This window comes from Streptopelia decaocto (assembly GCF_964273445.1).
Source record: "Streptopelia decaocto genome assembly, chromosome: 1".
Taxonomy (NCBI): Eukaryota; Metazoa; Chordata; class Aves; order Columbiformes; family Columbidae; genus Streptopelia; species Streptopelia decaocto.
The window spans coordinates 85,634,633-85,660,555 of NC_138663.1; the positions used below are offsets into that span (position 1 = coordinate 85,634,633).

Below are 25,923 nucleotides of genomic sequence, written 5' to 3' on the forward strand. Positions count from 1 at the left end.
TCTCTAGAGCCTGCTTTTCCTCACCGGCCCTAAGGCTGCACCCGGATGCCCGGGGCTGGAAGCAGGGCCGCTCCCCGCTCGGGAGGGAGCGTTGGGGTCTGTAGCCTCCCTCAGGAGGAGCCCGGCCGCCCTTTGGGGCGGGGCCACCTCGGCCTCCCTCCCCGTTCTGTTGCCCTTCGTCGAGCTGCTGCCGCCGCCTTCTGCTCGGCCTCCTACCGGTGCATCCCCTGTGACGCCATCACCCCGCAGCTCCGCCTCGCGGCTGGCCCGGGAGTCTGACGTTCCTGTTGCCGAGCCACTCAACGAGCAGGAGCGGCGGCAGTAGCCAATGGGTGGGAGCGGGGGCGGAGCCGCGGCCGGGCGCATGCGCCGGCGCGGGGCGGTGGGACTGCTGGCACGTGTGGCGGCGGGCCCGGTGCGGCCGGAGGGTGCCCGGCGCCATGGGGCGGAAGCTGGACCCCACCAGGAAGGAGAAGCGCGGCCCCGGGCGCAAGGCCCGCAAGCAGCGGGGGGCTGAGGTGGAGCTGGCCCGCTTCCTGCCACCAGGTAAGCCCGGCCCGGCCCGGCCTGGCCTGGTGCCGCCTCGCGGCGCTCTGTGCCGCCAGAGCGGGCCGCCTGACCGCGGCGTGTCTTTCCTCAGAGCCCGAGACCGGCAAGAAGAAGCTGTCCAGCCACGGGCGGAAGAGGTAAGGGCGGCCCGGCGGGGCGGGGGGCGCGGGGGCGGCCGGGACGGGACTGACCGCCACTTCTTCTCCCGATCCAGGGCTGCGAAGAGGCGACTGGGAGCGGGCGGCGCCGCGGCGGGGAGGAGGCCGCTCGGAGGAGGGCGAGAGGCGGCAGGTGAGTGCTGGGTCGGGTCTGGCAGCCCCTCTGCCCTGCTGTCCCCCGGGGTGCCCCACCGCCCCCCCACCACCGACCGGCTCGGCCTCCTTTTTGTGGTACGGGACAGGTGGCATTTCATTATTTTAAACTTTTTTTTCCTAATTTCTGCTCCCTGCTGTACCAGGCGGCAGTGCTGTGTGAAGAGCAAACAGGTAAAAGGTATTGAAACGCGTTGACAGTGAGGTTGTTGCAGGCAGGTTGGGCAGCTGAGGCCTTTATACTTGCTGCATTACATTTTACATAGCCTCAGAAGCTGTTGTGGTAGGAAGAAGAAAGGAGAAACAAAGATTTGGGAAGGAGAGTACTATAATATGTCTAGAGTGAATACCACAAGGATTTTGTAGCTGTGTTTTTCTATGGCAATTCTACTTAGGTTTCTTTAAAGTTTCATCAGGGAAGAGGTGAGAACATGCTCTTGTTTATGATTGAGAAAACTGATGTGGAGAGCAAGTAGTCCCATCTCTTGGACAAGCAGTTCTGGACTAGGCTGAAGACCTGTTTTGTATAACAACTGAAAAAAAACAGTACAGCTGCTTTTGAAAATAGTGTCTAATTTTTGACCACTTCTTCTGTCTGTAGTTGAGGAACAGGTATCCCCACAGAAGGAGAAACATGTTGTAAAGACAGCAGGACAAACCCCTCGTGGCCGCTCTGGCTTCAGTGATGGCAATTCAAAATGGCTGGCTCCAGCCAAAGCCAAGAAAATCCCATCTAAAGGAAACAACATGGAGTTATCCAGCGATGGTGAGGTAGAAGAGAGCAACTGGGAGATGGAGGAAGAGGATGGGAGCAGCGAGGAGATGGTAGATGACTATGGTGCCTCTTCAGAAGAAGAAGAAGAGGTAGGAGGTTTTTACCCTTAATTACACAAGAAATACTTGATTTTGCTGGCTGAAAGGACCCAGCAGGCCTGGGGAAAAAGAGTGACTTTACTGGGGGTGGATGGTGAGGTGGGATAGAGCTTTCACCTTCTTCCTATATCACAAGCACAATTTTGAGTTTAGCAACTGATCCCAGTGTAACATTTGGTGCTTTTGTTTGTTGTCCCTTTAAAACAGAGCAGATAAATTTCCCAGATGGTGGGGAGTAAAAGGGCACCTGGGGGTGTCGTTTGATTTAATTTTTTTGTCTTTCTTTAGCTGCTGCCTATTGAAAAAGCTGCCCTGAAGCAGAAGCCTGACAGGTGAGGATTTTAGAACATTGCCAGTCTGCAGAGTCATTCCTGGTTAGAAGAGAAGCCTGTGTTGTTCATTATTCTGTCTTCTCTGGCATCTAAGAAATGGTAGTTGTGAACTGTCTGTATGATACTGTTCTTGTGTAAAACACCCAGCCTGTTCTTCATCCTTAGGGGAGGCTTCAGTGAGGATGATAGCGAAGAGGAGGAGGAGGAAGCAGCAGAGGAGGCAAGCAGGCAGAAAGCGGGACAGAAGGAAGAAGAGGGCCCAGATCTGCAGATCAACCTGGATATAGATGAACAATTTAAACTGCCAACTAATGAACAGATTGAGAGGGAGGATATCCTTTTTATCTGTGACATCTGTAAGCTGTATGCATGCAGCAGCACAGGGGCTGGATATGGCTAGAGAACTTCATTTAGACTTTTATCATAAGTATTGCTTATCAACAGTGTCTTGTGCATGACAAGGTATTTTTAGATGAGCTGCCCTAATAGATAGCATACAACGCTGCACTTTTGTACAGCAGTTAGGAAATCTGTTATGCACTTGGAGCCTGCCCCAATTTCCTTTCTAGTCCCAAATGCGCGTGGATGTCTTATCACGTATTTCATTCCTGTGTACCCTGATTTGCCTGGTAGGTGTTTGTCTAAACCATTCCAAGAGCCTCTGATGACAGAAATTCTGGTATCCAAAGTGCTTGGTCTTGGGTGATTAACCAAAATCCCGCCCCCAGTACAATTTAATCCTGCCTCTTCTTGTTCTCCTCTCTACCCCTTAGTTGCCTTTGGGGAACTTTTAGTCTGCTTTCTGATACAGGTAATGTCTTCAATATTGAAAGAGGGTTTTTTTGGTCATCTTTTTTCCCAGGTTTTTTCTGTTTACCTAAAGTAACTAACCAAGTTATTTTAAATATCTCATAGTTTCTGCCTTGTGAACCTTTTTGTCCAGCTCCATCCTTTGAATGCCCCCCTCTGCTGAGCTCTGATGAAAGCGTACTCCAATGAGGCCTGTCTGGTGCGGATGCTGTTGTGTCACAGGAGTCCTGCATGATCGATTGTGCTCATAGAGAGCCTGTGTGCGAATTTCTTGGCTGCTTTTAATTCCTTAACGGTCTTTCTACCTGCTGAGCCACCTGACCTGCACATCATTCACCAGCGCATCAAGGGCAACATGGAGGTGCTGCAGGACTTTGCGGTGAAGCGGGAGGAAGGACGCACGCGAAAGGAGTACCTTGCATTGTTGCGCCGGGACATGGCTGCCTACTATTCCTACAGTGACTTCTTGCTCACGAAGCTCATGGACATCTTCCCACTCCCTGAGGTAGGCTCTTGTCCTGTCCATGTCTTTGCTGACTGATGAGGATTTGGTTGCCTCTCTGGGTCTTCGTTTTCATCTCTGTTCTCTGTCCCTTCTTTCATCCAGCTGATAAACTTCCTGGAAGCCAATGAGGTTCCGCGTCCTGTGACCATTCGCACCAACACACTCAAGACACGGCGACGGGACCTGGCACAGGTGAGCAGGAACCTGTGGTTGCCTCTTGCACTACTTATCACTTGGGGCAGGTTGTCTCAGTCCCATCTCCTTGTCTTGCAGGCTCTAATCAACCGTGGTGTGAATCTTGACCCCTTGGGGAAGTGGTCGAAAACAGGACTTGTTATTTATGACTCCTCTGTGCCCATCGGTGAGATCACCCTTGCTGTTATAGGGCTGAGCTGACCTGCTCTTGGTGGCTCCCTTTCTTTCATGTGTCATCATCTTTTGTTCTGCTTTCCCTGCCCAGGTGCCACCCCTGAGTATCTGGCTGGGCACTACATGCTGCAAGGTGCCTCCAGTCTCCTCCCTGTCATGGCTCTGGCTCCACAGGAGAACGAACGCATCCTGGATATGTGTTGTGCCCCAGGAGGCAAAACCAGCTACATAGGTACCACCCCGGAGCCATAGGTGGGAGGCTTGGGAGGGATGTTCGGGGAAGTGCTGAGTTTTCACTGGTCTGTACAGAAAGGGGGAACAGAGGGGAACTGACCTTGGGGAAAGGAGCTGGGTGGCTGTCCCTACGAGCAAAAGCGTAGGAGGTTTTCAGCCCCTTGCTGGTGTGTTTTACCTTCTGACAGCTCAGCTTATGAAGAACACGGGTATGATCTTGGCCAATGACAGCAATGCCGAGCGGCTACGTAGTGTGGTAGGGAACTTGCACCGGCTGGGGGTCACCAACACTGTAGTGAGTAACTGCGATGGACGCCAGTTCCCCAAGGTACGTTTGTGCTGGCTCACCAGGGTGTTCTTACCTAGAGATGCTGTGCTGAACCTTTAGTGAAGCTGTGTTCTCCAGAGCCACTTGTCACAGGGAGGATGAGCAGAGCTGCTGGGGAGAGTTAGTTATTTGATATGGTGACAGGAGGGTGGACAGGGAGTAGTGAGGGATCTTTCCTGCCTTCCCGGTCCTCTGGTTCCCCTTGTAGTTTTGATCTTGTTCTGAGTCTTCATCTGTGAGCATAATTCCAAATATATATCTGCCTGTAGGTGCTTGGAGGGTTTGACCGTGTCCTGCTTGATGCTCCTTGTAGTGGAACAGGTGTCATTTCCAAGGATCCTGCTGTCAAAACCAACAAGGTAAGTGATGAGTGGGGACACAAGGTGGAGATTCAAGTATGAGTCAAGAGGAAGGACTTTAGAGCAGCTTTATTCTTGAGAGATGCCTGTAATACGGACTCTGATTTTTTTCGTTCTCTTTCCTATTCAGAATGTTGTACCAGAGCTAGTTTATTTGAGCTTAGTTCTGCAGAAGACTCCAGAATCTTCTGTATCATTTGTGCTTTTCTCTCCTGTCATCCCTTCACCCACAACAGAGGCCTAGGGTGCTTCCCTGTGCCTCTGGCATCCTAACCTATTGTTCTCTTTCAGGATGAGAAAGACATCCTGCGCTGTGCTCACCTGCAGAAGGAGCTGATTCTTAGTGCTATAGATTCGGTCAATGCTGCCTCAGAGACAGGGGGCTACATTGTCTACTGCACTTGTTCCATCATGGTAGGTCCCTTTCATGCTCTGCTGTGGTCATCCCCTGCTCAGGGGACCGGTGAGCTTCATATCCTAATGCTTAGTCTCTGGCAGGTGGAGGAGAATGAGTGGGTTGTGGATTATGCCCTGAAGAAACGCAATGTTCGGTTGGTGGCCACAGGCTTGGACTTTGGCAAGGAAGGCTTCACCAGGTGTGTGCCAGGTCCCAAGCTGCACAGGTGACTTGGTGGGCTGTTTTGAGTAGAGGCATTTTATCACTTCTCTCCCCACTTTGTTCTCCAGGTTCAAGGAACGTCGCTTCCACCCCTCCCTCAAGTCTACACGGCGTTTCTATCCCCACACACACAATATGGATGGGTTCTTCATTGCCAAGTTCAAGAAATTCTCTAATGCCATTCCCCAGGCACAAAAAGGTAACCTAGTGCTGGAGCTCAGCTCAGCTGCCTGGACCTGCTCTCATGTGCTGCTTCCCCGGCAGAAGTCTTGTGGGTTCTTCTTACAGCACTTTTCTCTCTCGTTTTAGATGAAGAACCTGCTGTGGAAGCAGCAACTCCATCCACTGTCCCTGATACTGTCCCAGAGCCTCAGCCAAAAAAGAAGAAAGTTGAGGGATCAAAAGTTGACAAGGAGCAGAAGCTGCCACAGCCTGCTTTGAAGAAGAGGCATTCATTGCAGGCACAGAAGAGGCCCTTGAAGGCTAGCCGGCCTTCTCCCAAAATGATGCGTTCTCAAGTCCCTACCAGGAAGAAGCACAAAGTGAAATCGAATGGACAGTGAGAGGAACTGTTTTTCCACGTGTTGGTCCCCTCCTTGGAGAGCAAAGGCCAGGGGCTGCTGCAGCTGCACAGGTACCACTGTGAACTGCTCTTTGCAGATCATCTCTGCAGCTCTGAGTGCCTGCAACAGTGATGGCCCCGTTTGCTGCTTCCCCTCCGCATCAAGGACTGATGCGCTGACCCATTAAAAGTTTTATACTCTTGTACAAGTCTGGTTCTTCCACTCCCATCCAATGTTCTGGCGTTTCTGGTGGCTGTTCTTGCGCTCTGCAATGTGGATGTTTGTGAAGAAGCAGCGGGAGCTGAAATCCTGGCTGCCTGGGTGGGGGCTGTATTGTGTGGTGCCTGCCAGCAGAGCGCTTCAGCAGGGCAGTGCTGGAGCTCCTAGGCCAGTGCTCTGCGGGCCCCTATTCCTGATTGTCGCTGTGTGCTAATCCAGGTCACTGCTCTCTTGGTTCTTGGCCTCCCAGACTGCAGCAGAGGTTGCTGCTGGTCCTGGAGCTGTATGATCACCTCCTTTTTTTTTTCCTTTTTTGTTCACCTAGATGTGGTTGCTTTTCCTTGAGACATAACAAGCAGCATTCTGGGCTGTTTCTATTTTAAGTGTTAGCCCAAGGTCCCTTTCCCTTATCACTGTGAGATGATATTCTCTTATTTGGTTATACTCTCCAGTGAATAAACATTTTTCTGGAGATAATTCATTAGTGAGCTTTCTACCAAGTGTGCGTGGAGCTGGGTGTGTAACAGACCTGAGGTATAACTCCTTTCTGTGTAATTGCCACGTGTCTTAGCTCACATGAAGCTTTCCATTGATTCGTTTTCCTCACCAATCTTTGGGTTTGTGGCAGAATTGATGTGCTAAGGACAGCTGAATGCAGTGGACTGTAGGATCTAGGGAGTCCTTTCTGTCCTGGTCTGCTACATGTGAGGCTGCTGCTTTCCCAGGCTCAGCAAGTGGCGAGGCTGAGTGTGAACTCCAGAACTCCCTCAGACACAGGCACAGATGACAGAGATGCAACCAGATGCAGACTGATTAGCAAAAAATGAAGAAAATGCCGTGGCAGGTGCCCAGGAAAACACAAACAGCAGTTGCAAAACATGAATGGCAAAATAGATCAAATTCTATTCTTGCTCCCTGTCCCATCAGATCTGGAGTGTGCTTGTTGGTTGCATACGTGCACTTTCAGGAATAACTGCTGGCTTGTCCTCAGACTTGTGTTCTGTCCAGAGGCTCTCAGACCTCTTTTCCTACTTAGGGCTTGCCCAGCTTGCAGTTTGCAAGCAGATCACAAATGTGTGTGCGTGCAGAGGAAATGGCTGGGATTAGTTTAATACCAGGCCGGGACAGATGGTGATAATCAGGTGAAGGGCTCAGCCAGACAGGCACACTGACCAACAGCCAGTCCCTGTGCCTGGCCCTGTCTATTTATTCCTCCTTTCCACTTCCTGTGCTCTCTTCTCCCTGATCTAGTCTGTTGCCTCCTTTTCCCCTTCTTTAATTCTTCCCCTAAACATCCTGTAGCAAGTCTTACTCCCACAATCTTCCTTAAAACATTGCATGATAAACTTCACACACTCCCACAATTCCCCTCAAGCATCCCGCAATAAATTCGCTCTTTCCCATGAAGCCCGCAATAATTTTGCTTTCTTATCAGTTGTGAAGTTTCTGCCTGAAACTCTTTGAGGTTGCACTTGAGTGGTTTCTGTAGTCATTCAATCTGTCAGTGCCTCAGGAGTCCTGGTCTTTGTTACAGCCTGTGTTATCATCTGCTTTTTAGGGCTTATGTATCTATCTGTTTAATTTATTATAACTCTTGTTATAAATAAAGACTTTGTCTTTCTGTGTTCAATAGCCATTAGCCAAATATCCTTATAGTTGAAAATTACTTTTTCCTCATACTTCTCCAGTGAATTAGGACAAGGAGGAGCCTCTGTATGCGACTGTCTTACTCCAGGTTTGTGTGGTGAGGTCTCTGGGTTGCCTAACATACAGGATCAGAGGGAAGTTTTCTGGGGTCATTCAGAAAAATTAAATAAGTGCTAGGTGCTATTAGGAAAGGAACTATTAGATAGCAAAATCAAGAAAATTATTGCCTCCCTCTATAAAATTGCCTCCCTGTACATACACTTCAATGCTGCATTTCTAGTGCCCTCCATCTGAATAAGAGTTGTAAAACTGGGAAACGTTCAGGGATGACAGATACAACTAAAGTTACAGAAGGGTTTCTGTGAGAGGAACAGCTAGAGTCTAGCTCTCTTTAAGCCTGTAAAAGAGACCATGGGGAAAGAAGTGATGTAATGGTATATAATGGTGTGTAAAACTGTTAGTGGCATGGATATGAATGGAAAACAACTGCTTGCTCATTCCCAATAAACAGGAAAACCCCAAACCCTAAATGCACCAAAGGCAAAGGTAGCTGTGAAACTCCTTTCTGCAGGGCATGGTGGATGCTCGAAGCTCATGCAGGTTGAAAACCCAGCTGTATGCACAAGGGAAAAACTTGTTTTGTAAGGGCTGGTAAGCCCAACAGACTCAGAAGATCTGTGAGCTGTGAACTGCAAGAGGCTGGAAGAGCACTGTGAGGAGGAATTCCTGCTCACGTGCCCTTGTCACAGACCCCTCTGTCCTCATCATACCCTGGAAAATGAGTCCTGGGCTTAGATGGACCATCGGTCAGACCCAGCTTAGGAGGTGGCTGCTGCATTGGCCCTTAGTTCTTCCAAGGTGAGTCATGAGCTCTGCCAAGCACCTCGTATCCCTCAGCTGCGTCCTCACTGTACAAGGCTTGCACTGCTTGTGGCAACACCAGCTTCCAGGTAGGCTGAGCCCTGCCTCTGCTCCTCCAGCCTTATTGCTGTTCCAGTCCTAGCAGATTTCCTCAGGAGTGATGAAATGCAAGATTTTAGGATAAATCTCAAACCTGGAGCCACATGCTAACCTTCCACCTACAGGGTGACTTGTATCTAGAAGGGTCTTTACCTCTGGCAAGCCATAAGCTTGTCATTTCAGGAGTGATTGCTGACCTGTCCCGCTTTGCCACCTATCGAGGTTCCTACACTAGTGTTTAGTCTCAGCTTGATAACCAGTTTATCTTGATAACCCTAGTGGCAGGGATAGAAAGTTCTTGGTCACGATCCCAATGTCTGGTTCCTAGTGGATCTGCAAATTATGTCAGTCCCCTCTGCAAGGTGGGAACAGATGCTGCTTTAACCATGTGAGTCAAACTTTTCTTTCTTACCAAACATCATCCCACTCACTTGGCTTGCCTGCAGACCTTTTGTTCTAGGTGGGGAGAGACAGAGGAAACTTTCAGCTCTCTTAGGCGGTTCACTCTTCTTTTGCTCTTTATTTCAGCCATTGCAGTTATCACTGCTCAGAGATAGTGTTGAGTGTGACGTTGAAATGCTGCAGCGGAGCTTTGGGGACAGTACTGGGTGTGCGGCAGCTGGGGATGAAGGGTGGTGGCTTCCCTCTGTGTTCTGGTACGAGGCTCCTGGTCACACTAGACTTGTGTTTGCAGCTGCCTTCTTACTCTGGGAATCTTCTGTTACCTAAAAGCTGAGACTTTGAGAAAATGTGAGTACTGGAGCAGCTTTCAGTACCTTTCTTTAATGTATTTGAATCATGGAATAGTTTGGGTTGGAAGGGACCTTCAAAGGTCATCTAGTCCAGCCCCCTGCAATGAGCGGGGACATCTTCAACTAGATCAGGTTGCTCAGAGCCCCATCCAGCCTGGCCTGGAATGTCTCCAGGGATGGGGCATCTACCACCTCTCTGGGCAACGTGCCAGTGTTTCACCACCATCATTGTAAAAAATTTCTTCCTCACGTCTACCCTGAATCTCCCCTGCTTTAGTTTAAAATGATTACCCCTTGTCCTATTGCAACAGGCCCCGCTAAGAAGTCTGTCCCCATCCTTCTTATCGGCCCCTTTTAAGTACTGAAAGGCTGCAATAAGGTTTCCCTGGAGCCTTCTCTTCTCCAGGCTCAACAACCCCAGCTCTCTCAGCCTTACATTATCTGAATATCTGAAAGGCAGAGCAAAGCAAGAACTGAGGCAAAGCAGGGGTTGAAAGCAGATCTGAGGAGTAAAAATGCCATAATAAATAAAAAGATAGTTGAGAGAAATTGGTGTAATATGTTGTGATACCTGTTCCACTGTGCTGTGCACAAATGTTACCCGAGTGGCATTTAATAACTTGGAGGGAAAAAAAAAATGGGTAAGCAATTCTGTAATAGAGTTGCCACATGGTGTAAAGTTATTTTAGACTAAACAAGGCCAGAAGTGTGCAAAACAAACCAGGTGCGTGGAAGAGGTGAGGATCTGTGTTAATGACTGCTGGCACAGTGGGAGAAATATCATGCACACAGTAAGATCTTGAATTAGATGTAGTTTCTTCAAACCGTTCTCCCCAAACAGAGAGGAATGAGTCTATCAGAGAATCCTTATCAGAATGCAATTAAGATGGCCAGCTGGCAGCTCCTACCAGCCGGGCTCTAGAGTGCTTCCAGTTCACCTCTGCAAAGCGGGAGCGAGAGGCAGGGGTAGGGTGCTGCGCTGCTGCACCCTTGGCGTGGCAGAGGAAGGAAACCGAAGACTTCTGGGGACAACAGTGCATAATGGAAAGAGAAGAGACTCCAATACGAGTCAGTCACTAATTCCAGTGATGTCATATGCTGTAATGTCTGTTCCGTGCTGGGTTGTGTTGTCTCACGTCAGGGTCTTTTCCGCAGCCTGTGGTTGTGTTGTCCCTTGTCAGGCTGTATCCAGAGGAAGGGACTGAAGTCCTGCACTGCACACTTCAGGGTCTTGGGTATAAAATTTAAATCCTTGAGTACACACTCTGTTGCACATCATCCCATAGATATATATGCTTTTGTAGGGGTTGAGTCCACAAATGACCATGCTCCCGCAAGTACGTTTTGCTCCTCCAAGCTGTCCATCCCCACTAGGGAGGGTGTGGAGAGGCCCCAAAGAGGATGTCTGCAAGTCCTACCTGCCTGTTGCAGTCAATGGGGAATTGCCAAGTAAGGCCAGTTAGGTCCCTGGCTCTTGGCTGTAGTACGTAGAACTGCTTTCACACACATGACCTGGCTACAAATCTCCCTCCTGGACTGGTGTTTAGGGGTTTTGTAAAAGAAAATCCATTGCCTCCTTTATTGTTACACAGGGATATTTTTGTGCGTTGGTTAGTGTGGTGATCACCGAGCCTCGCTTGGCAGCTGCTCCACTGTGCCAGTTTCTCCCCATTTGCACCCAAATCTAGGCAGCTAACTCTGGGCTACCAGCTTAGCAAAGCAGAAGGTAGCACTGGGGTACTCAGACAGAAGAAAAGCAGGGAGGTGGGTCACACTAATGTGACCTATGCCTTAAAAAAAGATCCTCAAAGAAAGCTGTGGAGCGAATTTGAACAGGTTTCACCTATGACACACCTTTGCAAGGAAGATGCATTAGCTAGTAAGAGGTTCTGTGATCTGGGAGGAGTTGAGCATCAAACTCGCAATGGATGTTAAAACTAGGCAAGGCTCATGATTTTGATAGGTGATTGGCCACCTGGGGAATCTGGCTTGATATGAAGGGTAATGGTAGAGGCTCTATCTCTTCTTACTGTGCTGTCAGTAACTGGAGACACACAGGTACCTGACCTGAGCTACAGAAATCTGGTAAGATCCCCTCTCAGCCTTCTCCAGGCTGAACAGACCCAGTTCTCTCAGTCACTCCTCATAAGAAAGATGCTTTAAGCCCCTAATCATCTTCACAGCCCGCCGCTGAACTCTCCCTCCCAGCGAGTAACCTGAGCAAGGGAAGATAGGGGGAAAAAAGAAAAGGCTCCACGCTGTCCTGTCATCTCCAGGAGACGGCAGGAGTGTTAGCAGGAAGAGGCACTGCAGGTCTGTAGCCCAGCCTGCTGTTGTAAGCAGGACTGTCACTAGGTCACATCACTGTGGCTTTGTGTAGCTAAGTCCCGAGAACCACCAAGGATGGAGATCCCCACCACCTGCTCCAGTGCTGCGCTGGCCTCCTGGTGAAAAAGCTTGTCCTGATGGATGGCAATGTCTTCCTCCACTGGCATTTCATTAATCAGCTCTGCTTGCCAAGTTTCCCCAGCAGGACAGAAGCAGGCCAAGCAGAGCTTAAGGAAGGGCTTGCCCCATGTTTTTTGGCATTGCTCTCGCCCATGCTCCCCACTGGCTGCACACGGCAGCAGATCACCCGCTGCCTGACCCTGCTTGCCTGCCTGCGATAGGAGGGGATTGCAAACAGGTGGGAGTAAAATCAGGGGTATGCAAGCAGGGAGGATGCTGGTAGGAAACACGGGTTGCTGTGCATGCAATAGCATGGGGGGAAGGTGAAGGGACGTGGCAACAAGCAGGAGGGAGTCAGTGACAATTTCCAGGGCATGTGCTGGGAGGTCCAGAGCTGCCACCACTGCTTCAAAGCAACCTTCTAGACCAGGATCTCTCTTGTCCATCTGTCCTTCCCTTTTCCCTGACTGTTGATTTGGTAGTAATGCTGCTGGGAGCATGGCTCCTTACCAGCTGCTGTTTCAGCAAGGGTTTTTGGAAGACACGGATCTCCTGCAGCCCCTGTGAGAAAAGCCTTTGTGCCCTCCTCTCCCTTGACAAAAGCACTGTTTGACATGGCTTGGCCTCTCTGCTCAGAGGCAGAGCAAGGTAACAGCCACTTAAGAAGAGGAAAAAACATTAAAAAGGAGGTGACAGGAGAAGGAAAACTCACTCCATTGCCCACTTTAAGCCCATATAGGAGGGACTGAAATCCAGTTATGACTTCCAGCAGTCACAGGTGTGCCAGAGAGGATGCAGCCAGGTTACTGGCAGGAGAGGAGGTGTTATAAATGCAAGTGGGAACTGCTGCAGGGAGCCCAGAGTTGTGGGCAGGACAGGGGAGACAGGCAGGTCACAGGACAAAACTGATGCTGGACACAGCAAAGCAGGTGAGGGGACCCAATTTCATTCAGTCTGCTCCCAGGCAAGGAAAGCAGAAGAATAATGGAGGGATGGAGAAGCCCTGCAGGCCTGGAGGAGAAGCAGCAGGAAAAATGCAATAGGCAGACTTCCAGCCAAGACTAGCAAAGCTGGCTATCCTCAGTGGGTCCAGGAAGTTTCTGGAAGTGTGGAATGAGCCAAACCTCAGATCCCAAAGGAAGGGCTGCAGCACACTACCCCACTGGAACCTGTCTGCCTTCTGCCACAGAGTTCAATGTAGTGCAACACCGGGCTTCTCCTTTTAATTCAAACCCATTGCTCGCTCATCCTTTGGTAAAAGCTCGGCTGAGATCTCAGAGGCCAGCTTGCGCAAGTGCCATGCTCAGCTGCGCAGGGGAAGTCCTGGGGGAATGGGCCAGGAGCACACAGACACACAGGTGCCCATGTCCATAAATGTTTATGTATTGATCAATTTGTGTGCCATCTCCTCCCACCAGAAAATGGGGTGAGGGACCATGCCAGTGCTTTTTGCAACATTGACCTAGGGTTGAGGTCAGGCTGAGCAGGAAGACACTATAGGAAAAGACCTAAAGAAGGCTAAAATAGCAGGCAGGAAACAAGACCTGAGGCTGCTTTGAGAACAACGAAGAAGAAAGCCAGTCACAAGCCAAACATGATATTTGAGAGGCTGGCTGCCTCCACACAACCTCCTCTGCCCTCTGGCTCGCCATTGTCTGGTGGCAGCTCTTGGTAGGCGTGCTGCTGGTGGAGCAGTACTGCTTTTAGAGGGGGGCTTGAGTGATGGTAACAAGGGGGGCTTCAAGAGTGCAAGAGGGAAAGTTATGCCGTTTTTAGGGGGGGGGGGCATAAGGGAAAGCACTAAAGGCTATGCAAAAACCAATAATTATTCAAACCCAGGAAAGCACAGACACACTGGGTTGATGCTGGGCTGATGACGGGAATCAGTGCCCGGTGGGACTTCAGCTTGCGGTGCTGGAGCGGGGTCCCTCCCTGCTGCCGCCGGGGCTGCCAGCGCGGAGGCCGGACGGTGCCCACCGGGGGCTGCGGCCGGAGTCCCGCTAGACGTGGCCGCGCTGCCCGCCTGTTCCCCATCCTTTTCCCCTGCGGAGTCCCGAAACCCGCCGGAGCGGAGCGCCGGGAAGCCGAGCCGCGCCCCCCAGGGCGGGGGGACGGGACGGGAAAGAAAAGGGAGGATTCCGCTTTGTCCCCTCCTGTTTCTGCCTCGTCCCCTCCTCTGCTCGCTCCGCCCGGGGCTGGCCGGCGGGGCGCGGGGCCGGGCGGGGGAGCGGCTCTCCGGCCCCGCCGCTGCCGCCGCATCCCCGCCGCAGCGGAAGCCGCACCCCCGCCGCCGGGGCCGGCCGGGCGCAGCCCCCCGGCGCATCCCGCCCCCGCCGGGCCCCTGATTGGCGCCGGCGGGCTCGGCTCCCCCCCGCGCCCCGCTCCCCGTCCCGCCGCCGCCATGAACCCGCTCTTCGGCCCCAACCTCTTCCTCCTGCCGCAGGAGCAGCAGGGGCTGCCGGGCCCCGAGCTGCCGCCGCCGCCGCCCGCCCCGCGCCCCGCCGAGCCCCTGGCGGGGGACCTGGCCGCCCCGCCGCCCCCCGGCCCTTTCCCCGCACCGCCCGCCGCCATGGCCCTCCGCAACGACCTGGGCTCCAACATCAGCGTCCTGAAGACGCTGAACCTGCGGTTCCGCTGCTTCCTGGCCAAGGTCCATGAGCTGGAGCGGCGCAACCGGCAGCTGGAGAAGCAGCTGCAGCAAGCGCTGGAGGAGGGGGGCGGCGGCGGGGGGAGCCGGGGCCGCGGACCCCCGCGCCGCGACCAGGCGGTGCAAACCGGCTTTGTGGGCCCCATCCGCACCCTGGGGCTGGGGCTGGGGCTTGGGCTGTCGCCGGCCCGGGCGCTGGGTTCCCCCGGCTGCCGCCTCAGCGCCCCCGCCCAGCCGTCTCCTCCCTTCTCGGCCGCCTCCCGCTTCATGCCCGGCACCATCTGGTCCTTCTCGCAAGCCCGGCGGCTGGGCCCGGGACCGGAGACCACCCTGGTGCAGGGACCGGGGGTCTCCTGGGTCCACCCGGACGGGGTGGGCGTGCAGATCGACACCATCACCCCGGAGATCCGGGCCCTCTACAACGTGCTGGCCAAGGTGAAGAGGGAGCGCGACGAGTACAAGCGCAGGTGAGAAGGGGCGGCGGGAGCCAGGGGGACGGACTCGCGTCCCCCGAGGGACCGTAACCATCGCTGGAGAAGCTGCGGGGCTCTGTACAACGGGTACCGGTGCGGGAGAAGCAGGCAGGGGTGGAGAGGCAGCCCTGGTCTGACTGCCTGTGAGTGTGGGCTCCAGGCAGCAGTTTGAGGTGAGGGAGTTTGTAAGGCAAAAATGTGGACTCCTGAAAGCATCTGCCTATGCCTGGGTCTCCTCACTTGCCTCCTGGTGGTTGAACCCCCGTGGGATGCTCACTGTGCCTTTTTCAATCTTATCAACCTGGTGCAAGGGACTAGAAATGCCTTTCCAAGTGGGGAAGAAATAACGTGACTCCAGGAGCAGCGTTTTAAAAGGGAGGGGATCTGGAAACACTCGGGAAGGAGGAGCAGCAAGAAAGTAGGTGAGGAAGGTGGATGTGCAGCAGTGAGCCGGGTGGGTTGGAAAAGGCTGCTGGGAGGAGGATGGTGCTCTGGGTATGTCAGATGGCACTGAGAAGCCCCTCAGCAGGATGACTGACTCTCCGGGCCTGTTCCCTCCCTAGTGGTCTCCCAGCTGGTGCCTCAACAGGAGCAAACTGTGCAGGAGCACCCTACTCCTCTGGGGCTTTCCTCCCAACCCAAAATAGCTGCGGCTTGGCATGTGCCTGGGAGAAGGGCGAAACAAAATGCAAAGCTAATCTCTTGGCTGGTTCTTCTTTCCCATGTGGGGCAGTCTCTGGTCTCGCATCATACTGGCGGCGCTTTTGTTTTAAGCCAGTTTCCGAGGCTGCTCCCAGATCTGCACATAGGATGAAGTTGGGCAGGGTGCGGGGCAGAGAACAGGGCTGGGTGAGACCACCACTGGCAACTGACACCACCGTAGTGACTGTTTGTTGTTTTTTTTTTTTCAAAAGTCACTTTATGATGCTTTAGAAGCACTTAGAAAGTAACTGATTATGTACCCCAAAGGGGCAAAAGAGTGTACTCTAGCCACAGGGGCCATGCCACTGACCTGGTGGGCTCTGGTGCCAAGATCAAGGTTGGGAATCCAATATGACACCTTATGTTTTTGGATTTATAAGGCCAAGTTGAGCAGACTTGCCTGTCAGATGCTCTGAATGCACTGGACAAGGCACATGGAAAGGAGGAGTTGGCATCTCTTCTTTCCCACCGATTGCTGTGTGTACCTAAGGACTTTTATTATTAAGCCAGGGGTCAGGCTCCTTCTTCAGGGTTGGGCCTCCTTGCCTTGTGTTCAGGTCAGATATCGGGTAGCTGGAGGCACCTTATTTGGTACAGGGGGCTCAAGCCTCACCTATTCAAAGCAGGTCAGCCAGTGGGGAACAAGTTGGCTTTGTTGCTGCTGTAACTTTGGGACAGAGGAGAGCTTTTGGGGGTTGTCCTGCTCTGGGAAGCGGACTTTGGGGAAGGCTGCAGGGGGGTGATGATGGAGGGAGCGGGCACCCTGGGGGCAGGCAGGGGGACACCATGAGCTGCTGTGGGCCAATGTTGTTGGTGGGATCTATTTTTGGACTGTGTTACCAGGAGCTGGGGAAAAGCAGACCCCACCCCCAGACCCTTTCCAGCACCGGAACTTTCTGACGGGTGCAGCCAGGTCCCAAACAGGGGAACGGGACAGGAGGATCCCATTTCCATGCTGCGGGCAGATACCGACATCCCCCAGCAGTGGAGACTTCCCTGCTATGGCAGGCTCTTATCTGCTGTGGGGACAGTGTGGCTGGTATCATCCCTTTGCCACCTGCCTAGGGGCAGAGGGAAGAGATCATGTTAACAGAGGACTTCCCGGTTCTCTGGCCCACAGCTTGGGTGCTTGAGCTTGCGCTTTTTTCAGGGCAGCATTGCCACTATGCACCCCATAGTGCTCAGAGCGGTGCAGCAGGAGATGTGCCGGGCCTGAAATTCAAGTCTGGGCTCTAGGAGGGGTGAAGGGGCAATAGTGCAGGACCAGAAGAGATGCAGCGGCAGGAGAGGGGCTCACACGAGCCCCACTTGGGAGAGCAGACTGAGGCTAGGTGGCCTGTGGGGGGCAAAGGGTGCCTGTGAGTATCATGCAGACCCATCAAGTGCTGGGGATCCGAGAGTTTCATCAGGTTTGTGCTGTCTGCTACATCTGTATTCCCAAGTAGTTTTTATCTTGGATGCTGCAAGGACATACTGGAGGTGTGGGTTGAGTAGTGTTATGGCACAGTGTGTTAGAGTCACAGAATGGTTTGGGTTGGAAGGGACCTTTAAGTCCAAGTCCCTGCTGTGAGGTTTCATTAGATCAGGTTGCTCAAAGCCCCGACCTTGAACACTTCCGATGATGGGGCATCCACAACTTCTCTGGGCAACCTGCTCCAGTATCACATCACCCTCAAACTAAAAATATTCTTCTTTATGTCCAATGTAAATCTGTTGTCTTTCAGTTTAAAACCTTTGCCCCTTGTCCTGTCACTACAGGCCCTGGTACAAAGTCTCTCTCCATCTTTCTTATAAGCCTCCTTTCTATATTGAAAGGCCACAAGAAGGTCTTTTGTTGTTGTAATTGCCCTCCAAGGAGGTGTGCAGGGTGTCAGGGCATTCACCATTAAGACTGAAGTTCAAACAGGGTGAGAGTGGAAAACGTGCAGCTTCAAGCCCCAAGCAGCCCAAAGGGTGCCCCGCAGCACCGGTGTGCACTAGCTGTGCAGCGCAGGGTAAGGCACCCCAGTGCCTTTTGCAGTGAACAGGATTTTTAAAGATGTAGGGGGCTGTTTATTTTGCTAAGTGAACTTCTTGAGGTGCCACACCTGGAGGAGGGACAGCACTGCATCTGATCACCTCCCCAGCTTGGGGAGGGCTCGCTTGTCACTGGCAAGGAGATGTCCGGGTCTGTTTGCTGCTGGCACCCTCCTGTCCTCACTCTCTACCTTCTCCTGTATTTCAGCCTTTGGGCAGGTTGCTGCCTTGCAGCAGTGCAGGAAGAACGTGAGTCTCCCCTTGGCGTGCGCCAGTGGCCATGGGGTTGTGTGGGGCAGCGTTGCTTCCAGCTGGCAGCGACCTGGCAGCGGCTGTGGCCGTGCAGGGCTGCGGGCACAGTGCTGCAGGCGGGTTATTATTAGGAGTGGTGCATTGCAGGAGGGAGCAGGGAAGAAGGAGCCAGGCAGGAGGTGATCGGGAGAGAGGCTCGTAAGGGATGGGCGTGCAGATTTGTTGCTTGTGGGGCAAATCGCTGTTGCCTCCTGCCTTTAAATTGGCGTCTGTCTGATTCACACACATGTTCTGTAGGACTCGTGTGAAATGAATTCTTCCAAGGATTTGCAGCTGTGCTTTACTTCCCCAGTAAGTCCAGGCTATATAGAGACCCGGAGGGAGGCGGGGACCAAAAAAGAGAGAGGAAGTGCCACGCTGAGAAAGATGCTGACAATTTTTTCATGTGGTGGAAGGCGTTTTTATCCCCGGGGAGGGAGGCTTTGTTTGAACAGTTCCCATATAAGGGCAGTTCTACCTTTTAACTTTCTCCTTCCCTCTTTCTTCATCTTCCTCTTCCCCTAAAGGGATGGGAACCCCCTTTGACTCCCTTTCTGTAGCTGCTGGATGGAGCCAACACCAGTACGAGGACTGCACACTTTCTCCTTGTTTGAGTAAGCAGCAGCGTTGCCAGCCTTAAGAACTTGGAAATTCATAAGGCGGGACTCTCCTACGTCACCAGATTGTCCTGATACCCCAAGATAACAAGTGTGAGGGCTTTTCATATGCTTTCTGGTCTCCTAGAACTTAGGATTTATTTTTCAAACTTGATGTAAGCGAGACATTTTTCACCTCCTCATGCAGGATTGCAGTGCCTGTGTCATTGCTTGAAAGCATTAAATAGAAATTGGAGATCACAGCACCAGGCAGGGCCCATCTCTGGTTGCTTTCCCAGAGAAATCCTGCTTTCTCAGAGAAATCTGGCTCTCCCAGAAGAGCCAGGAGCTGGGTAAGACTGCAGCAGCCCTGCCCCGTTCCGCATCGCAGAGCATGCCAACCCGTCTGCTCTATGGGATAGTCATTTAGCAAAGAGCAGTACAGCGTGGTGGCCTCCCAACAGACTGTGGATGGAGCCAACACCGCAGCATGGCCCAAAATGATGATCTCATGCAGTGAAACACAATATAATAATTGCTAGGCGATGTGTCTTTGTATAGCAAGGCTGGGCACCTTGCAGCTCAGTCTTGCAAAGCTGCAGAGCCTGATACAGTACCCACTGGCCAACCTGGCATAAATTGGAACAATCCATCCTGTTTCCTTGTAGGATGAAACAGTGTTATTTAATCAAGCATGTTATGTGGCAGTACTGCCAAGGAGACTTGTGCCCCTGCCCAGGTAGCTTGGCCCAGTGCAGGGCAGCCCCCTGCACTAGTACAGGCAGAAGATCACATCATGAAACACATCATGGCCACTCACACTGTAACATGGTTTGGTATTAGGTTGGGGTTTTGTGCTTCGGGACAGCCTGAACTGCAAGACTGCAGACACACAAATGTGGTCACAAATATGACGCAGGTGATTCTGCCCCTCTGCTCTGGTGAGACCCCACCTGGAACACTGTGTCCAGCTCTGGAGCCCTCAGCACAAGAAAGATGTGGACCTGCTGGAGATAGGCCAGTGGAGAGTCATGAAAATGATCAGAGGGCTGGAACACCTCTGCTGAGAAGGCAGGCTGAGAGAAGAGAAGGCTCCAGGGAGACCTTATTGCAGCTGTTCAATATAAAGGGGGCTTACAAGAAAGATGGGGATAGACTTTTTAGCAGGGCCTGTTGTGATAGGACAAGGGGTAATGGTTTAAAACTAAAGGAGGGGAGAGTCAGGTGAGACAGGAGGAAGAAATTTTTTACAATGAGGGTGGTGAAACACTGGCACACGTTGCCCATGAGAGATGGTAGATGCTCCATCCCTGGAGACATTCCAGGCCAGGCTGGATGGGGCTCTGAGCAACGTGATCTAGTTGAAGATGTCCCTGCTCATTGCAGGGGGTTGGACTAGATGACCTTTGAAGGTCCCTTCCAACCCAAACTATTCTATGATTCCATGATTCTGTGTTTTTATATGATGCAGGTGGGGGCAGCTGTCCAACGTCTGCAAGCCTGTTCTTGAGTGTGGGAGCTGAACAGAATGTGACCTGAGGCCAAGGGGTTTGGGAGTAGATGGAGAGGCCGGTGGGCTACATTGGGCCACGGGCCAGCACCAGCATGGCAGGCCATGCAGTGCAGCTGCTAAACAGAGCCTGCAGTTGGTGTCCCCAGCTTCCCTGTTGTGGAGCAGGCAGCTGTGGGCCAGCCCATGGTAGGGACAACGGAAAGCATGGCGGGGAAGGGGTTCATGGCTGGGTGTGGGTGGGGCTGACAGGTGTTTGACAGCTGCTGTCGTCTGGAAACAAGCAGAGATGCATTCCTGGGCATGTTGTCCTTCCCACCCCGGTGCCGTCATCACCCCCTCTCAGATAGCTTTGGGGTGAGCAGCTGCTGCTCCGTCCTTTCTGGCAGCCAGCGAGGCGAGGCTGGTGGGATCCGACCAGAGCGTTTGTCTCCCTAGATGGGAAGAGGAGTACACGGTGCGTGTCCAGCTTCAGGACCGGGTGACTGAGCTGCAGGAGGTGAGCATCACTGTCCTCCCTGACCCCTGCACCCCAGCTGCCCCACACTGATTGATGCTGATCTGCACATCTCCCTCTGCCCGGGACAGGAAGCCCAAGAGGCTGAAGCCTGCCAGGAGGAGCTGGCCATGAAGGTGGAGCAGCTCAAGGCAGAACTTGTTGTCTTCAAAGGACTGATGAGCAATGTGAGTCCCTAACCCCTCTCCAACCCAGCAGCAGCATTCTACCAGAGCAGTGGGGATGCGTAGAAAAGCAGTTCCTTGATGGGGCACATCCAGCACAGAGGTGGTCTGGCAGAGTTGGTCCAGGTGCAGTCATGCAGCACGGGGGAGAGCCTGGGGGCTCTGATTGCTGTTTGCATTGCCCAATCTTCCTTCTTTGTCCCCCTTCTGTGGCGCCATGGGTTCAGAACATCACAGAGCTGGACACCAAGATCCAGGAGAAGGCCATGAAGGTGGACATGGACATCTGCCGGCGCATTGACATCACTGCCAAGCTGTGCGACGTGGCGCAGCAGCGGAACTGTGAGGACATGATCAAGATGTTTCAGGTGAGAAGCACCTGCTGCTGTTCCAGGCTCAGCCACCGGTTCTGGGGAGGAGAGTTCCCAAAGGAGGTAGAAGAGACAACACCAGCTCCCTGCCAGGGGAGACGTTTGGTCACCCTCACCCTTACTCCTTGCGGTCCCTCGCTCTCTGCCTCTCTTGGGAGGACCAGGCAAAAGGGCATGGAGAGGAGGTGGAAAGCTCCAGATGTTGCTTTGGGCATCACAAGTCCCCTCAACCTCTTGCTGACCTGTTGTGTTGGGCTCAGGGACCCCTCAGTGATAGGGCAGCAGCTGCAGGAGGGAGATGAGTTGCTTGAGTGTCTGTCTCTAACTCCATCTCTCTCCTTCCCCTTCCCCTCTCCGTCATCTTCTCTCTGTCTCTCTTTTCTATCTCTGTCTCTTCTCTCTTTCTGGATGTTGCTGCCTTTCTGTCCCGCTCTCTTTGTCCCTACAGAAGCAACTGGTTAGTTCCATTCAGTTGAGAAAGCATACAAATTTTAAACTTTCTTTAAATAAGGTCGGATTGTAAATATTGACATATGTCACCTTTTTCAGACTCTGTCTCTTTTTTCCTGTTTCTGTCACTGTGTTTCCCTGTCTGTGGACTGGGGTGGTGGGCAATTTGAGTTTTTCTGCAGTAAAACCACATTGTTTTTTCTCATCAGGTTCATAGATTCCATCTTTAGTTGCTTAGTTTTAATTTTAGAAAATGCTAAAACCATGTTTTATCCATTGCACCATCTTTAACCTGATCATAATGAGCCCATCTCTCTCTCTCTCTCTCGCTTTTCTTCCTTCCTTCCTTTCTTTCTTTCTCTCTCTCTTTCCCTGCCTTTCTGTCCCTCCACCATTCCTTTCCCCTCCATCTCCTCCCAACTACCTGCTCCCGACCTCGGACCCGGCCTCGTTTCTGTAGTCTCTGCACTTGTCTCCCGTTAAGGTCCCAGCCTCGGTGGGGCGGAAGCGGGAGCGCAAGCAGGTCAGTGACGAAGACACCTCGCTGTCGGAGAGCGATGCCTCCCGAAAGCCTGACGAGGAAGAGGAGGACGAGACCACGGCCATGAGTATCAATGAGGAAATGCAGAGGATGTTGAACCAGCTGTGAGTGCGGCTGCTTCACATTTCTGCCACCAGTATTGAGCGAGGCTCTGGCACTGGGCTCCCCACCAGTGCCCAGGATTGGGGTGGGCTGTGGGCCCTGTGCCTGGGGGAGGGTGAAATGGGAGGTGCTGCCATGGGGTACATACACCGTGTGCTCTGTGGTGCGGTGGGACTGACCTCCCAGGAGACCTGAGCCCACCTGTGCAATGGATGTGAGCTGGTCCAGCTCCCCTCCTCTTGCCCCCCTTCTTGCCTTTCAGGAGTCCCTACCTGAATTTGCTGGGGCTCCTGACCATGAAGCCAGCCCCTTCTCTGTCAGCTCTTGGGTTTGGGCACACTTGTGCTCACCCTGGCCAGACCTCCAAGTGCTGCAGCCCTGTCTGTGACTGGGGCAAGGCTTTCAGCACCGATGGTTTTCCTGCTGGGTGCTGATGTGTTGTTCCCTTGCCCCTAGGAGGGAATATGACTTTGAGGATGACTGTGACAGCCTCACGTGGGAGGAGACAGAAGAAACGCTGCTCCTCTGGGAGGACTTCTCTGGATACGCCATTGCAGCTGCAGAGGTGCAGGGGGAGGTAACGGTGGTGTCAGATCCCTGCAGGGATCCAGCCCTGCATTGAGACACTTTGGTTCTGCCTGAAACTGGGAAGGTGCTCCCTCGAAGACCAGACTTCAGCCCCTCCATCCTTTGTAAATCTGTACAGATGCTTCCCCACCACACCCCATCTCCTCTACATGAATACATTACTGCATCCTTATGAAGGTCTCTTTGTTAGACAGACCAGGGACGTGTAGCCTGAAAGATGTGCTGAGGGCACAGCCCACACATGCAGGGAGAGCTGTAGCCCTCTCATAAAAGGAGACCTTCTCTGGCTGGTGGTCCCTTGCTCAGGCTCTCCAGCCCACCTGGCCACTATGCAGCAGCACAGCCCAAACAGTGACCTCAATGTCTGGCCAAAGCCCTCACTGTCCCACATCTTTGGCCCTCTGCCATCCCCTGCGGATGTATCATGCTTGGGGACAGTCTGTGCTCTCCAGAGCTTCTGTGCACTAGCTGGGCTTGTTCTGGGCTGATGTGCTCAGTGCCCAGCATGGGGAATCCTGAGTCTCTACCCTGTGTTGGCAGGGCTGACGCGTGCGTTATTTATACTACGTTGCTCTTCTTTCTTCCCCTTTTCCAACTGCTGCTAGTTCTTTCTCTGATTTCTCTCTCTTCTGCCTTTGGTTCCTCATGTTGAATGCTTCTAAACATGCCATCTGCTCTCCCCAACAGCAGGACGACAGTCTGGAGAAGGTGATCAAGGACACGGAGTCGCTGTTCAAGAGCCGTGAGAAGGAGTATCAGGAAACCATCGACCAAATAGAGGTGAGAGGAGGAGGAGATGAGGAGGACATGGCACAGAAGGATGGGAAGTGAGGGAGTGGGTCCCCAGGGGATGGAGACATCGTGCTGGAGCAGGTAGTTGGTAATGGGGGACAGCAGGCTCAGGTCTGGCCGTGCCCTCTGCCCTGCACTGCACTGTGCCCCGGGCTCATCTCTGCACTGTTTTCCTTGTGCAGCTGGAGCTGGCCACAGCCAAGAACGATATGAACCGGCACCTGCATGAGTACATGGAAATGTGCAGCATGAAGCGAGGTTTGGACGTGCAGATGGAGACTTGCCGGCGGCTCATCACCCAGTCTGGGGACAGGTGAGCTTCAGCATGAGGGCTCCCTGGGCAAGGACCAGAGCCAGTGTGGTGGTGGGTGGGAGCTGAAGCACAGGGTAGTAGCCCTGCCCTGCTGTGGTCTGGGGAGAAGAGAGTTCCTGTAGGCTGTTGGACTCGTGGTGACCAGACTCCATGGTGCCACCTCGGCAGAAGGTGGACTGTGTGCAGGAGTCGGTTTTGATAGGTGAAGCCAGACATCCCCAATGGAGAGAGGGGCTGCTGTTGTGCAGGGATGTTGTACAAGTCCCCACAGGTGTGTGAAAACAGGGTGGCTCCAGGCTGGGGACCTCGGTGGTGGGCTTTCACTGACCCCTAGCCTCACCTGCCTTGACAGTGTCCTGCTCTGAGCCCTGCTCCCTCTTCCACCTCCCCTAGCTTCATGCTCTGGACCTCTTGGCTAGTGTTCTCTGGGACACCCTTTTTGGCATACAAGGATTCCCATGGACCCACACATGTCTCAAGGGAGTAAGAGGGACACTTCAGCTTCTCTTCTCCTTGTTCTGGTGCCCACTGCCCACACCAAACTGGGTGCTTTCCCTCCCCTGGCCAGTGCTGTGACTGCTGCCCTTTACTCTTCTCTGCAGAAAGTCTCCTGCCTTCACCCCGGCCTCCAACAGCGAGTCAGCCCCGAACGAGGAGAGCGAGGAGTCCGACCGTGACCCCCCCAGCGATGCTTCCATCAGATAATGAGGGCACGCCCTGCTCCCTTGGACCCCCCTCCTGGCACAGGGGTGCCTGAGCTGCACCTGAGAGAGACTGTCAGGGATGTGGAGCCACTGGTAAACATCTCTTGCCCAGGCTCACTCCTGTTTTGGGGTGCTTGGCAGACCCCATGCCCCCCTGCTGCCGGATATTCTGCACATGGGAATAGCTAGATAGACCTGAGGGCCCTTGCTGGGGCTGCTCAGCCCCCAGCTCCTTCTCTATTCCCTTCCCCTGCTTTGGTTAAACCGTGGTTTGGGCAGGGAGGCTCCAAACCTGCCATGGTGGCATTCTCCAGGACCTCTCCCTGAGCCCCCCAGACCCATCTCGTCCGGTCTCCATCCTGGTACGCTTGACCCACCCCCTGCCCTCCCTGCACCACACGGAGCCGAGCGAGAGCCGTACCTCCCTGCAAACTGGACCTGACACTGGTGCCAACTGGACCGAGCCCCGGGCTTTCTCCGTCCTTGCTGCTGGCTGGGCACCCAGCTTGGAGTCCCCATGCCGCACAGGGCACCCCGAGCCCCCCTGCCTCCTCTGGGGTGGGGGCCGAGTCCCGCTCACTGTGCACTTTGCTTTGCCGTGCGTTGGCGGCACGCTCACTTTCTGTGTTACGGGGGTGAGGGGTCATTAAATGGGACAGTTTCCTTTTCTACAGCTTCGCCAGGTGTGGGCTCTCCCTGTGCTGCCGCGGGCGCCGTGCGGCTCAAGGCAGGGGGTGTCCTTTGCTGGACCCTCAACCCCACATCAATGGGGACCTCCCATGGGACACTCCCATCCCTTGGATGTGCCAGATGGGGCTGGCAGATGGGACAGTGGCAAGATCCCTGTTCTGGGAGCCACTGGCTGTCCATGTGTAACACTGGTGCTGTGTGAGCTGCCTTGTTCTTGACCATGGAGCAGCACCGATGCTGAGGCTCAGGGATTGGAAAGGTCTTGGCTCCTGTGGGGAAAACGAAGCTGAACGCGGCTCACACCTGCGGACTTTCCTCTCCCAGAGCCTGGCCTCCTCTGCCACGTCAGCTTTTTACCAGGACATCCCAGAGCATCTTCTTGCCTGCCTCCAGTCCCACATCCAACCTTGGCATAACCACAGCAGGGGTTCCCCTGTCCTGTCATCTCTTCTAGCATTTGCTTGGGTGGCTGTTGCACTTGCTTCTCCAGTGATGGGAGGCTGCTGCCTGGCAGGGTCGCAAGATGGGGCGAGCAGCCTGCTGAGAGGAATTGTCTTCTGGCACCATCTGCTGACCAG

The 25,923-nt window shown here is 53.4% G+C and overlaps 2 protein-coding genes across 4 annotated transcripts; both read left to right on the forward strand.

Moving 5' to 3' along the window:
• Positions 1-362: 362 nt before the first annotated feature.
• On the forward strand, positions 363-6,054 carry NOP2 (NOP2 nucleolar protein). The gene is made up of 16 exons (XM_082066770.1): positions 363-546; positions 641-686; positions 764-840; positions 1,462-1,724; positions 2,022-2,065; positions 2,231-2,397; positions 3,181-3,380; positions 3,483-3,572; positions 3,654-3,741; positions 3,841-3,981; positions 4,172-4,311; positions 4,581-4,670; positions 4,962-5,084; positions 5,169-5,266; positions 5,358-5,488; positions 5,599-6,054. Exons 1-16 carry the CDS (start codon positions 441-443, stop codon positions 5,850-5,852), a joined length of 2,058 nt encoding a protein of 685 aa, XP_081922896.1. The 5' UTR covers positions 363-440; the 3' UTR covers positions 5,853-6,054.
• An 8,027-nt stretch (positions 6,055-14,081) lies between these two features.
• Positions 14,082-25,328, forward strand: IFFO1 (intermediate filament family orphan 1). 3 transcript variants are annotated; one of them, XM_082066791.1, is made up of 9 exons: positions 14,082-14,992; positions 20,552-20,612; positions 20,702-20,797; positions 21,022-21,162; positions 22,076-22,260; positions 22,715-22,835; positions 23,534-23,626; positions 23,821-23,951; positions 24,554-25,328. In XM_082066791.1, the coding sequence occupies exons 1-9, from the start codon at positions 14,280-14,282 to the stop codon at positions 24,654-24,656; spliced, it is 1,644 nt and encodes a 547-aa protein (XP_081922917.1). In that variant the 5' UTR covers positions 14,082-14,279; the 3' UTR covers positions 24,657-25,328. The 3 variants fall into 3 exon arrangements, with proteins under 3 accessions (XP_081922917.1, XP_081922918.1, XP_081922919.1); XM_082066792.1 differs by having other exon boundaries at positions 22,715-22,823; XM_082066793.1 differs by having other exon boundaries at positions 22,100-22,260.
• The last annotated feature ends 595 nt before the right edge of the window (positions 25,329-25,923 follow it).

Bases quoted from the DNA above. Each gene is read 5' to 3' on its own strand.
- IFFO1 (XM_082066791.1), top strand. From the start codon at position 14,280: ATGAACCCGCTCTTCGGCCCCAACCTCTTCCTCCTGCCGCAGGAGCAG. The intron at 14,993-20,551 runs GTGAGAAGGGGC...TTGTCTCCCTAG, and splicing joins CGCGACGAGTACAAGCGCAG to ATGGGAAGAGGAGTACACGG. The intron at 23,627-23,820 runs GTGAGAGGAGGA...TTCCTTGTGCAG, and splicing joins AAACCATCGACCAAATAGAG to CTGGAGCTGGCCACAGCCAA.
- NOP2 (XM_082066770.1), top strand. From the start codon at position 441: ATGGGGCGGAAGCTGGACCCCACCAGGAAGGAGAAGCGCGGCCCCGGG. The intron at 1,725-2,021 runs GTAGGAGGTTTT...GTCTTTCTTTAG, and splicing joins CTTCAGAAGAAGAAGAAGAG to CTGCTGCCTATTGAAAAAGC. The intron at 2,066-2,230 runs GTGAGGATTTTA...CTTCATCCTTAG, and splicing joins CTGAAGCAGAAGCCTGACAG to GGGAGGCTTCAGTGAGGATG.